The 14,126-nt window shown below is 41.8% G+C and overlaps 1 protein-coding gene across 1 annotated transcript in view; it reads right to left on the reverse strand.

The window, feature by feature from the left end:
- Nucleotides 1-14,126, reverse strand: part of NBAS (neuroblastoma amplified sequence) — a 383,345-nt gene that overhangs the window by 199,535 nt on the left and 169,684 nt on the right. The window contains exons 34-35 of the mRNA XM_025198082.1: nt 11,789-11,946; nt 5,686-5,787 (exon numbers count right to left, since the gene is read on the reverse strand). Of these exons, the coding sequence (XP_025053867.1) occupies nt 5,686-5,787; nt 11,789-11,946 (260 nt within the window). The remainder of the gene's footprint in view (nt 1-5,685; nt 5,788-11,788; nt 11,947-14,126) is intronic.

Here is a 14,126-nt window from a genome sequence, read left to right on the forward strand (position 1 = left end):
ACGTGTGAATAATTTAGAACTGGCCAATAATGGGACTCAAATTAGCATACAAATGGCGGGAACTCTTTGCAACGAGCATTTCTGTGCTGCAACAAAGAAATGCACTCTGCAAAGAAAGCTTCAAATTGGCGGGAAATTCTCCCTTGCACCGGGGTTCTCTTTTGCAGCAGAAAACTCCACTGTGCAAAGAAGCTGTAATTTAGCGGGGACAATTTAGCAGTGCCGAAGCGCGCACAAACAAAAAATCACACCCTTTGGGTTGTGACAGAAGGCAGCTGGCTCCAGCACATGGGGCTTCCCTCCCGTGCCCAGAGAATGGGAGAGTTGCATGTGCATGTGGGTAGTGCTGGTGATACAGACAGCCTGGTAGAGGATGTGCCCCTCACTGTGATGTGCTGCGCTGGCTGAAGCCTTGCCCAGCCGGGCGCCTGTGCTCGGCATAAGTACCCTGAGCACCCCTGCCTGCTGCTGCCACATACCACTGATAGGCTGTCTGTTACCACAGATTGGGAACTGCTGCTTTAGAGTGAGGTTGAATCTGCACAAATCACCACCAGGTCCCTCCTCGACCCCCTTTTTCTCAGTTTAGCCTTCACACAAAATCAGCTCATCTGTGCCCCTGCAGGACACATGTAGCCTTAAGGGCTCATTGTGTGGCTTGGTTCTCCCCTACACCACACCCGTGCGTTATCACTCGCTTATGTCACTTGAGGTTTGTTCCACTTAGCCCCTCTCTAGGATACCTCAATACTCTCAGCCCCTCTCTCTGGGCTTCTGGACACTCCGGTCCTCTCTCAGCCCCTATGTCTGGACTCCTGACCCTGGTCCTACACAGAGATACTCCCTGGGCTCTTGGACCCTCCAGCCTCATGCTCAGTCTCTTCGCAGGGCTCCCTGACCCCCTGGTGACACATGCAGTCCCTGACTTCTCGGACCTCCTGGACTCGCACACAGCCCCTGTCCATACTTGTGGGCCCTCTGGTCCACCTCTCACCCCTTCTTCAGGCCCATGGACCCTCTGGCTTGGCTCTCAGCCCTTCTCAGACTCGTGGACCCTCTAGTCTCGGTCTCTGTCCTCTCTGGACTCTCTAGTCTGATTCTCAGCCACTCTATGGCTCCTAGACCTTCTGGTCCCACCCTCAGACAGCATCTTGGCTCCCGGACTTCCTTTGGTCCCGCTCTCTCTCAGACCCACCCTGGCCTTCTGGATCCTTTGATCCTGCTCCCAGCCCCTTTCTGGGTCTTGACTTGTAGATCTTCTGATCCCCATTCTCTGGGCTCCAGCACTCGCTGCTGGGCCCCACTCTCAGCCCCTCCTGGGCTACTGCTTCTCTCAATGGGTCTTGAGCCTGCCCTCAGCAGGGATCAAGGCCAAGGCTAAACACTGGTATAACTTAATTAAAAGCATCTGCTCCTGCCGACAAGCACCCTGGGCCCCCCACACAGTCTATTCAGGAGCCCTGTTGCTCTGTTGCTGGACCTTCTCACTTTATGGCTCTCAGGGCTGAAGTGCCTGACCAGCTCAGGCTCAGGCCCAGCCCCCACCAGTCAAGTGAGCTCCCACTCAGCCCCCTCCATTATCTGCAAGCTACCTCTCAGGCTGCTTGCCTTCTTAAAGGGACAGGTGCATCCTAGTGCCCTGTCACAGGTTAAGGGAAAGAGACTGGAAATGGTCTAGGAAGCAACCAGAGGACAGAACTCTGATGACTGCACATAGACTGTTCAATAAGCTTAAAGCCTAAAGGAGGAGGAGATGAATGGGGAGCAGCTGGAAATGTGAGTGGAGTGAAGGGCAGATACTGTTTAGAGGTACAAGAAACTGAAAATACATTTGTATTTAGAAAGGAAAGAGCAAAAGAATAAGAGGTTAAGGGAAAATGAAAGGAGATAGGAAGGAAAGCAAGGAAGATAAAAAAAGTTCTCATTTCATATAAATGAATCCCTGGGGCACATGGAAGGGGGGGGTCAAGGGATGAGAAACTTCTGTATCTTCAACAGGGGAGAAGAAGGGAGATGCAGGAGAGCCAGGAAAGGCAAGATGGAGGGAGAAAGCCACATCATGGGTTGTAGGTTTTCTTTTGAAGAAAATGGCAAGATTCTAGTCAGTCAGAGAGAGAAGTAGCTGTATGCGGAGAGGAAGATTTTATTGCGGCTGAGACTGCAATTGTGGGACTCAAGCAGGAGAGTTGCTCAGAATATTGTTTTAATAATTTGACTGTACAAAGGATTAAAACTGCTAAAGCAGTGGGATTTTTGCAGAGCAGCTGGGTGGTCCTAGTTATGGTCCATATGTGTCATCACAATGCACTGCCAATACAGAAGAAAAAACCTGCTGGGTTTCCCAATTTCAATTCACTGGGCAAGGATAAAAAAGCTAAAATTAGCAGACATGCTAAACTTTTATTAGAGCACCAGAGGGCGTGGAATCGGATGTGCTGAGAAAGCTATGCTGAAAGAAAAGAAAAACTCCTTGTAATCTACCTATTTTCTTATCCTCAAAGATTTTTTTTTTTCCAATTAGCAACTGGATTGTAACTGAGAAAAAAACAAGGGGGGGGGGGGGGGGAGGATAAGTACATTTAACAGCCAAAAACTAAGGGTTTTGACCTGTCCAATCACTTAGTTAACTGACCAGTCAAATATTGTCAAATAATGGTCAAATCTTTTAATCATAAAATTTATTAGGACAGTGAAGAGAGACAGCTAAATATTCAGTAGATTAGATACTTACACAAATTATAAAAAAGATAGTTAACTCCTATAGTGAAATAATACAATTTTATTTCATAAAAAAGTAATGATTTTGTTAACTACCAATGTTAAATGAATGTAAATATGAATGATATTGAAAACAACAGTTTTTTTTCCTTGGCGTTTTTAACCCAAAATCCCAGGGTCAGCTTGATCAAAAACAAACCAAACAAAAAACTAACCCCTCAAACAAACAAATGAAATTAAACAAAAATAAGAAAGCAGCTATAAAAGACAAAAATCACATTTTAAGTTAATCAGCTATGTTAAGTAAGCAGCAAGCCAACTCTTTGAGCATTTTTCTGTTTGCATTTGCATTTTTGCTGATCCATTTTTTGTGAAATAACTTTGTGGCTTATTCCTTGTTTTATCATGCCATTAACTGATTGAACATGAAGCTGGGTCACAACTTGAGACATGATTAACCAGTTAATCATGTGTTGTGTAACATGTAGGTGGGACCTAAGTCCTAGAAGGATCATCTGAACCATTTTTTTCCCCCTGTACCAACTCTCCTTTTAAAAAAAAATAAACAAAAAGAGAGATCGATCAATGCTACCTGAATGATGGATGAAACAGAAAAGGGTAAGAGTAAGAAAAGGGGAATGTAAAGAAATGCATTTCCCAGACTTGTAAGTCTTGACCCTCCAAAATAGCCTATAAAACACATATTCCTTGTATAATGAATAGCTGGCTATATCTTTGTGAGAGAGAATCAGGTGTTTACAATATATCAAGCTTCCCGGTTGTGATTCAGCTATAAGCATGAAGCAAGGAAAAGGGCATTTTTGATATATAGCTTGTTTAAGGCAGAAAAAAAAGCCTAAATCATCACAAACAAGTTTCACCTAAAGAGATCACAGACTATTAAATTATGACACCATTTTTAAACAAATATCAATTCAAATTAGTCCAGAGCAACCGCCTTCATGTACGTTTGAAAACATGGCTTTATATCATCTTGAAATGGTAGAGGTTTGAGACTGCCTATAAGAATACTTATTAAAAGGCCAGAATGCAAGATGTATGCATCTGTAGTGCCATTTCTCTTATAATTAACCCAGGCTGGTGGGAAAAATGCTTTGTATACACTTCTGCAAGTTCTAGAATATTTTTCAATTTGGTCACACACAGCCCCTTTCTGCTTGTTTTCTGAGATAACTTGAAATAATATATAGTTTGTTGCCGGCAGTGCTAAGAAATGATCATTCTTCATGTGAACACCTATATTTCCCCAGAATTAAGAGGCGTTATTGTTCAAACGCAGGTATTGGTTATATGCAATGGGAGTATATTCTCTGTCTAGAAATGTACAATTATCCAATGAGAAAAAAATAATGCACAACTGAAATGACAAATTGCACACCACAATAATGCATCACAAAGCATCAAATAAATAGATTACCAACACACACATGTCTTATAAGATGAAATTGTTCTCAAAGATATACTGTTGCTAAATCACAATGGTAAAGGAATTATGTGGTGAAAGCTTATAGCCTGTGTTATTCAGCAGGTCAGACTACAAAATCATAAAGCATCAGAAATTTATGCATCTTTGAAAACACTTTGTTATAAACAGTTTGAAACATTTCATAAAGAATGAAGCCTATAAGTATGGTATTTAGCTGAATTCAGGACAATCTCCCCCCATGTTAAATGGCCGGGGGAGGGAAGCCCCTTGTCTTGATGGTTGGGAGGGAAGGGGCAGGCAGCTGCTGCAGTCTCAGCCTTGATCTGGGGTCAGAAACAGAACAGCTTTTGCCTGGCCCCAACCTCTCCCTTCAGCAGCCTACCCTCGCTCCAGCTCAGGCAGGATCTGGCCCAACTCCAGCCTGGGCCATGGAGCACATATTTGCTTCAGCCCCTGAGGAGCCTGGTAGCACCAGCAGCTGGCAGGAGGGGGTGGGGGCTGGGGAGATAGGGGGTAAGACAGGGCAGAGTAGGGCAGTGACAGCAGGTGGGGGAAGTTACAAGGGGGGCAAGGATCAAGCTGCTTGAACTTCCCACCCCTTCTCCCCCAGTCTTCCCCCTCTGCCACCGCTTTCCCCACTGCAGTTGCAGGGGAAACAAATTTAAGACACCCCTCCAATTAGATACCATACATGGTAGTAGCAGGCAACTGTTAATCCTTCTGGATCATGGTGCATTCATGAGAGGTCACCAGAACCTTTGACGTATACACGTAGGCAGAAGTATGGAGGAGTGGAGGTTGCCCAGACCTTCCTTCTCCCCTTTAGACCATTGAGACAAGACCCAAAGGCCAGACTGAGTCAAGATGGCCAGTGCCTCGATAGCTGCAGTTATATGCACAGCCAAGTATCAAACCTGGGACCCCCATTTGTCAGATAAGCATTCTACCACTGAACCACAAGAGCGGGTCGATTACTTGGAAAATAACAACATTATAATTTTTTTCATGGCTGTCATCTAATCATTCCAGGGTCATCTTGGACTTGGATAAATATGGTAATACATAGATGGGAGGGGAGAAAGACTGAAATATATTTATTGGTATAAATATGTTACCCAGCTTTATTTACCAATGTTGATTAGCGCTTTGAGATCACGCTAAAAATCAGAATTATTCATTCTTTCGTACATAAGATTTTTTGGTTTGCTTTCCCCTTTGCCTGACTTACAATTTATTTATGGTTTCAATTATTTTTCCTATCGTGCTGAGATTCCACTGGATAGGGGCACGTAAGACCACACTACACAATGTATTAGCAAGGAAACTCTATTAAATATTCATCTATTAGTTTGTTTTCTTGGGTTATTTGTTAGTTTTAAGTGCAAAGCATGAATCAGGGAGACATTAGTAAACCTCAAATTCACAGGCTATGCTAGAGCTCTTAAAAGTCCTTTTCTTCTTATGATATGGAATAAAAGAGAATGAAATAATGGGCATTTTACAGTCTCTAAAAAACTTACCTGAGGAGTTTCTTTGCTGATCAGTGATGGAGCTCCTGAGACACGTATATTCTCTCCTCCTTCTGAGGGAAGTATCTGGTAATTCACTGCTTGATAGAGAATCTGCAAAGTAATAGTAAATATTATCTCTACTATCATATAAACAAACAAAACTATCTAATGTCATGAAAGAGAAATGTCAGACTGTAAAGCCTCTAGGAAAAGGCAAAAAAAAGTTATCTTGGCATCCTGCTGATCTACTGCACAGAATCACCTTTGCTGCTATACAATATTGTATTTTTCTGCAATATAAATTGTGGGGTTTCTTTAAAAATAACCATAAAAATGGGAAAATGGCACCTTAAAACTGAACAGATCTGCCTCTTGTCTGCATTCTCTTTCACACTAGCTTACTTCTATGGCAAAACACTTTTTAAAAAAATACTGTGTATTCCAGCTATAAGAGAGCAGGTAGGAGTGGAATTTGGATTGACATTCTGGTCGTAAGAGCTATCTCGCCGGGTCTCTGTGATAGCCTGTAAAAAAAACAAACAAAGCTGTGGCATGCAGCTTATCTTGTTCATTCCCCCTACTTATTGCATTTCTTTACAAATATTTTGCATTTTGAACTACACACCTCCCCTTTGCACTGCTTGTTGCAGTGCAAAGGATATATTTCAAACTGCACTTATATTTGAGGAGTCACTTTGTAAAAGCAATTTTATAGGGTTCTATATAGTCATTTCTCTTCCCCAGGCCATACAGACACACTGGCATCAGAAGTGCTCAAGCTAGAACACACTTCCTTGTTTAAAAAAACAAAACAGTTACCAGTACAGTGCATGCTGTTAGGGCTCCCAGACCCTGAAGCTCCTTTGTGCTCACTCTCAAATAAAAATAACATGAATTTTGTGACCTGGTAGGTATTCTACAAATGCCAAGTTTCTGATAATGTTTACAGAGAGGGCAAGTAGTAATAAAATGATCTGGTAAGTAGCTAGCAAGCAGATTTCTTACAGAAGCATTCTAATGATATTGGAACATCCAGTTTCATTATTAATTGTTCAAGGTCATTTCTGCATGTAAACTTAACTCATCCCCAGCAGCAGAGCCCACAGTAACACTCTGCTGCCTTGGAAAGGTGGTTCTCTAAATCAAAAGCAGTGTAGTTGCATTTGCACTGCATCATGAATGGATGTATGAATGTGGTGTTAACTTAATTAGCACCATCATTTGCCAGTACAAATCAGCCCACCAAAAGCCCCTCAGAAACAAATGGGCTGCTCAGAGTTTAGGAGACAGCCCATCTGGAGCAGAGCTATATGTTTTAGAATCCCAAGAACGATAAATCTGCCATGTAGACATTAAGTTAAAGTGCATACTCATGTGTAGTCTAAATTAAATAAGACTATTGTTTATCAGTAATTCTTCAAGGAATCTATTTTAAAGCACCTAAAGGGGACAAGATAATTGGGAGCAGCCAGCATAAATTGCTCAAGGCCAAGTCATACCTAAGCAGCTTGATTTCCTTTTTTAAATGATACATGACAGGCTTGGTTGGGGGGGGGGGGGGGGGGGGGGGGGGGGGGGTGCGTAGGGGACGGGAAGGGACAGTGGGTGTGATATACCTTGATGTATTCAAGAGTTTTGACACCATCTTCCATAACATTTTCATTAACAAGCTAAGGAAATATCTACTAGATAAAAGTAATATCTACTAGATAAAAGTAATACAAGGTGGATAACAAAACTTATTGGATCATTGTTCTCAATGTCATCAGCGGCTCCATGTCTGCTTGGGAGGAGTATCAAGTAGGGTTCCCTATGTGTCTGTCTTGGGTTCTAAGCTGGAAGCCACAGCTTGTGAAAAAAACTATGATCTGGTAGGTATCACAGATACCCAGTTGAACATCTTTGTTAATGATTTCTGGTTGAGGGCATGCAATGACTTCAGACTGCACGAAAAGAAAATTTAGGGTGGCGATTAGGAAGAACATTCTGACTAGGAGCATGATTAAGTATTGGAACAGGCTACCTAGAGAAGTTGTGGAGTCCCTGGAAATTTTCCACAGCACATTAGACAGACACCTGATTTGGTTGCTTCAGGTAAGGATGATGCTACCCTGAGAAAGAACCTAAGCATGCAGTCCCTTGCAGCCCTATTTACCTATGATCTTTTGATCTCCACGGTCCATTTCAGAATTGTGGTCAGTACCGAACCTGCAAAAGGCGCATTTCCTGCCCCAAGTTCTTAGCATGGGGCAGTGGGGAGCAGCGGGGATCACCCCCCCACACACACACAACTGGCAGCAGCAGCTAAGTCCCAGGCCTTCAAAAAAAAAAAAAAAAAAGTGCTGGGAGGCTGAGGCCGGGCAGGGGATGGGGCCTGTCCAATTCGAAGATTTTGCCAGTTCGTCGATAGCTGAATCTCCAAATCAGATTCGACCAAATCAATGCGGGACAGTGATTCGAATCACCAAAATCGAATCACTGTCCCCCAAATTGGACGAATCCAAAGCAAATACTAGCCGCTTCACTCAGGCCTAGTAAGTAAAGTTTGAAATATATCCTTTGCACTGCAACAAGCAGTGCAAAGGGGAGATGTATAACTCGAAATGCAAAACACATCCAATGTATGTAAAAAAAATGCAAAGTAGGGGGAATGACCTAGATAAGCTGGAAGCCACAGCCTGTAAAAAAGCTAAGACCTGATAGGTATTGCAGCGACACGTGGGACAGCTCTTGTGACTGAAATGTCCATAATTAGGGTTACATTTTATTTTGGAAGGGTTGGGAGAAAAGATGCTAGTGTTGCCTTGTATATCAAACACACGTTTGTTCCCTGGTTCTGGAGAATGAAAATAGCAGAGCAGAATGCATTTGGGGTGAAGATAAGAGGTAAAAGATGCAGCACCAATATAAAGGTGGGAATTTACTATAGGCCACAAAATTGGGAAGAAAAAGTGGATGAGGCACTCTTCACGGTGGTGATAAATCTATCCAAAAGCTATAAGCTGGTATTCTTGGGAGATTTCTGTTTTCCAGATATCTCCTGAAAAGAACCATTCAGCCAAACACAAAAGGTTGGGTTAGTTCCTACCCTGTGTAGAAGACAACTATCTGTTCCAGAAGGTGGAGGATACAACCAGGGGATCATCCATCTTGGATCTTGTCCTGATCAACAGAGAAAACTGGTGAAGGACGTGAAGATGATAAGCAACCAGAGAGGAAGCGATCACAATATGATACAATTCCAGATCATGAGATAGGGAAAACATGAAGTCAGCAAAAGTAGGCTGGCTGCTAGACACCAGAAAAGTAGATTTCATCTGAGTCCAGTGCCATGGGAAGACAGACTGAAGGATAAAGGTGCCCAGGAAGATGGGAGATTCTAAAAGGTGCAGTATTGCTAACCCAAGAAGAAATTGTTCTGATACAATGGAAGCACAAAAAGAATGGCAAGAGACCAATGTGGCTGCACAAAGATCTTCCAAGATGCCTTAAATGCAAAAAGAAAGCATACAGGCAATGAAAAAAAAATTGGCAGGTCACCAAAGGAGTATACCAGAAAACAGCAAGAACCTGCAGCGACAAAATCAGGAAGGCAAAGATAAAGAATGAGCTGTATCTTGTAAGGGAGGTTATGGACAACAAAAAGAGGTTCTATAAGTATGTTGGTCAGGAAAGAAGGACAAAGGAAGATGCGGGTTCTCTCTCAACTAGCTAGGGAAAACTCTTAACAGAAGATGCACGAAGGCAGAGCTACTCAACTGCTACTCTGTCTTCACAAAAATTAAGGTGCCACCAGGCACCTAATAAAGATTATTTGGGTAAGGAAGGTGACAAGCTGAGGGGTGAAATTTAAAAAAAACAAAAAACAAAAAAAACCAGACCATCACAGAGCTTTTGATGTGTCTGAATGAATTCAAGTCAGTAGGGCATGATGAACTTAATCCCACGGTACTGAAGGAACGAGATCTTGGAGCCACTGGCAATGATCTTCATGAAGTTCTTAGAGACAGGCAAGGTACTGGGGACTGGAAAAAGTTCCAACACAGTACTCCTTTTAAAAAAAGGCAAAAAGAAGGACCCGGGAACTACAAACCAGTTAGCTTCACCTCAATACCAGGAAAGATACTGGAAAATATAATAAGGAAGCTCATTTGCAAGCATCTGGAGGGGGAAAAAAACTAATCACAAGCACCCAGAACGGATTTACTAAAAATAAATAGCGTAAAGCGAATTAATCTTATTTGACAAAGTAACTACTTGGGCAGATGAACAGAATGCTGTGGATATAGCTTATCTGGACTTCTACAAAGCTTCTGACAAGGTCCCTCATGACCCTTTTATAGAGAAATGGGAGAAACGTGAGATGGACAAGGGTGGATGGACAACTGGCTCAGCAGCCAAAAGTGAAGGCTGATTATAAAGAGATCCATGTCAGGACAGAAGGAGGTTTCAAGTGGAGACCCACAGGGGCCTTTCCAGGGCCCAAGGGGCCCAGAATTGAGAGCTTCTTGAGAAAGTTTGCAAACAACAGGAAACTGAGAAGGACTGCAAACACCTGGAGGACAGGAGCACAATTCAGAAGGATCTTCACAGATTGGAAACTGGTCTGCAGCTAACAGGATGAAGTTCAATGCTCTGAAATGCAAGGTGCGACACAGAAGAGTGAGGCAGTGGAACAGACTGCCCAGGATAGCCGTGGAGTCTCCATCACTGGAAGTATTCATTAAAAGGTTTGACAGCCATTGGTCAAGGATGATGTAGGCATTGCTATGGGTATTTCACATGCTTCTGGGCTTTGCTGGGTGCCACGTGAGGCTGGGAGGGAACCCCTCCCCAACTGCTGCTATGTGTCCTGTAGCAGGACTCGTCTCAAGGGCGGCTGTGGTGCCCCCAAGTGGCCAATCTAACCATGACTTGACTCCAGCTCCTAACAGCCACCTGCCCCACCTTGACAAGACTATTTTATATTTGGAGGCTAGACCCGGAGTCCCTAAGTGTCCACTGGGTCTGCACTTGGCCTAGCTTCTCCTGCTACATTACGGAATGGGGGAGGAGGTATCCAGTTGTGAGCAGAGAAGAGGTGGCACAGGGCTGATCCTGGCACCTGGGGTCCAATCTGGCCCATGGATGAGCCCCGTGCCATTCATCCAGCCTGCCACATGAAAAAGTTGAGCACCCCAGTCTACATTGTCCCTTCCAGCCCTTCTTCTATATAACTGCATATTGTATGAAGCAATTAAAGAGATTCTGTGTGTACAGGCAGAAACAGAGTTAAACTTAATAGGAATGTAATCTTCTGACTAACTGAACTACTGCACCACAACATCTATAAAAACTAGGATTAGTCATCGTAGCAAAACATACAATAAAATAGCTAAAAACTTATGCTTTTGCATGCATAATAAATTTGATATGTAGGGCCCTGATCCTGCTATTAACTCTGGCGGTGCAGAGTTAATAGCAGGATCAAAACCTAAACCATAACTATCAGTAATTAAATCCACTGTGGGTGAAATTAATGGGGAAAAATAAAAGATTTCCCCCTATATTTAGCAGAACCTCTAAAAAGCACTAAAGCATGAAGTGGACATTTACTGAAGCTGTGTTATAATGTATAAAGTCCTTATAGAGTTTGAAAAAAGAACATTAAAAAGAATGACTTAATTGTACATCCCAAACAAATGCTTAATCTGAAAATAAGAAAACAAATTAAAGTATTAGAGAGAAAGGAGCAGTCTGTCAAAGAGCCAAATGTGTTGCACTTTAGAAATCTTTGAGGCTATGAATACTTGTCTACCAGCAGTAGATATCAGACAGGCGATTACATTTCTACTTAAGAAATGTGTCTACCTGTAGTAGAAAAATATTTAAGAAAGCAAACAAACAATACTTTACCTGTCCAGACAAAATGCTAGGTAGAAAAGAAAGAGTAAAATGGATAAAAGACTGTTAAAGAATTTAAAAAAACTGTGTGGAAGTTTGAAACCATACAAAAAATAGTCAGCTCCTACTTTAAAATTAACAAACCATTAAAAAAACCCAAATGAAACAAAAAACCCTTTCAATTACATTTTCAACTTGTCTGGGAAAAGCTGACAGAAATGCACTGTACCTGGGTCTGCAGAGAACTGCTTGCTGCCAGAAGTGACTCTATGGCATTTGGAGGACAATGTGTCAGAGCAAAAGCCATAAGTTCTTGTCTAGTACTTAAGTCAGCATAACTTTCCGATTGTCCCAACTGGCTGCACACCTCCCAACTTTTAGAGTAACCTACAAAGAAACACAACAATGTTTAAGTTGTAAGCATTCATAACTAAATGTTTAAAGTCTTAAGGGGGGCGGGGAGGGAGGGCAGGAAATCAACCTTCACTAATAACCAATGATTATTGTATCAGCAAAACAACCAGATGAGATTATGATACATGTTGTCCGTTTCTCAATATGCGGGTTAAGAACAGTTCTCACACACGCACAGCTATCATGATCTAGGTCAATCTATGCATGTGGATGCACACAGGTGGCCTGATGGAGAACGTCTTGAATTTGAAAGTTTGTTTGACTTTCTTTCAAAAATGAGAAAATTATATTGCAGCTGGTCCAATAAAAGAATTCACATAATTCCTCAACTGTTATAGCTACAACATCCCTCGACCCTACCATGCACAGAGTCTGTCTATTTGTATTTACCGTTATCACAAAAACAAAATCAAACCAGACCGCTTCAAAAGGAAAATAAAGAAGTGTAGAACTATTCAGTTAGTATATATTATTAGTTTTGCTCTTTCGAAATAAAATAATATAATTCCTCTGTTTTGGACCAAACTGATCATCAAGGTGAGGGGTAGGAGAAACTTCCCCACCCCCTATGTCTCAATATCTACAAATGTCTGCATATGCCATATCAGACCTATGAGAATTAAAAACTATTTGAAAGGAAAGGGAGAAACTTGAAATTTAATTAATTCCACTAGCTGTCATCATGTGCTTTATCCTGCTGGTAAGGTGCAAAATGTAGAACAGATGAGGAAGCATGGTTCTCCAAAATGCACATAAACCTTCCAGGGGCTAAGAGACTGCTAGTCCCAGTTCATAGAGAATAAAAAAAAATAGGGTTTATGCAGAGCTTAGGTCATCTAGTACAACTCATGTTCAAAACAGACTCATCCTCATCGGAATCATTCTACTCAAGTATTCATCTAATCTGCTCTTCTCAACACTTCAAAAAGATAGAGCTTCCTCAACATTTCAAGATAATCTGTTCCCATGCTTAATCACCCTCACAGAGAGTTTTTCCTGATATCCAGCCTACATTTCCTTTGCTGCAATTTAAACCCATTACTTTTATGCTATATGTACACAAAGAACAGCTGATCCCCAACCCTTTCTAGGGTTGAAAACTCATCAAAACCCTGCTTAGAGCTCAGTTTTGTTCATTCCTTCTGGACTCATTCCAATTTTTCCACATCCTTCTTGTAAACTGTTCCTCATTAGCAAAATTTGGAGATGCCCCAAATCACCTAACAAAGCCCTCCCCAAAACCCTTAGACTCGCCCTGAGAGTAATGGCAAGAGGGGGCAAAGCTTCTCCTTTCTTGTTGCTACACAAAGAACTGAGAAGACTGTGTGAGATTTGGATGTAACTGAGAAACAAAGGCCTGTAACTGTTCCGTGTGGTCTGTATTTACTGAAGCACATAACATTTTTATGGAATATGGGTTTCTTTGTAATATCTGCTTTAAATGTTCATACTGCAAAAATGTTGCATGCTTCAATTCATCTATAAAGCTAGTACACAAAGGAAAGAAGGAGCAACCAGGTTCCTGATGCTAACAGAGCTCCCTACATGCTGGACAAGACTGAAAGAATTTTAGGGTGGAAACAGACTTTGCCTTTGTGCTACCATAAACATTTTTACTGCATTACAAATAGCAAGCAAACAGACATGCATAACCTTGTTGTTCCACAAATGCCAAAAAACTGTGGTGGCAACACAGGTGGTATACAGATTTGAACAACTTAATAGCAGCTGACATTGGGTTGATTTATGACAGGAAAGCTTCCTTGGCAGACATTTAAAGGCTTAAATGACCTGATCCTGTGCACCCCTGACTTCGGAAATCTTCATAGTATAATTGATTTAGCTGAAATTTTTGCAGGTTGAAATAGATCCTAATATAGCTTACTTTGCTCAATTAGAACTAAAAACATTACACAGAAAAAGAAAGAATAAATGGGTATTCTCAAAATACATATGGATCATATAGTTAATGAAAGTCTTTCACTATTTTAATAAATGCTCATTAGTGAAAATGTTGCTCAAACCAAGCAAACGGCAGGATTCATACAATCTATACAATCAAACAAATGAAAAACACCTTTCTTCCCCTCACTCTTCCAAGAATTATTTGGAGAAAAAAAAGTCTGTGGAAAACAATTAAAACTAAATTCCTG

The sequence above is a fragment of the Alligator sinensis genome, unplaced genomic scaffold, assembly GCF_000455745.1.
Source record: "Alligator sinensis unplaced genomic scaffold, ASM45574v1 scaffold130_2, whole genome shotgun sequence".
In the NCBI taxonomy this organism is placed as follows: Eukaryota; Metazoa; Chordata; order Crocodylia; family Alligatoridae; genus Alligator; species Alligator sinensis.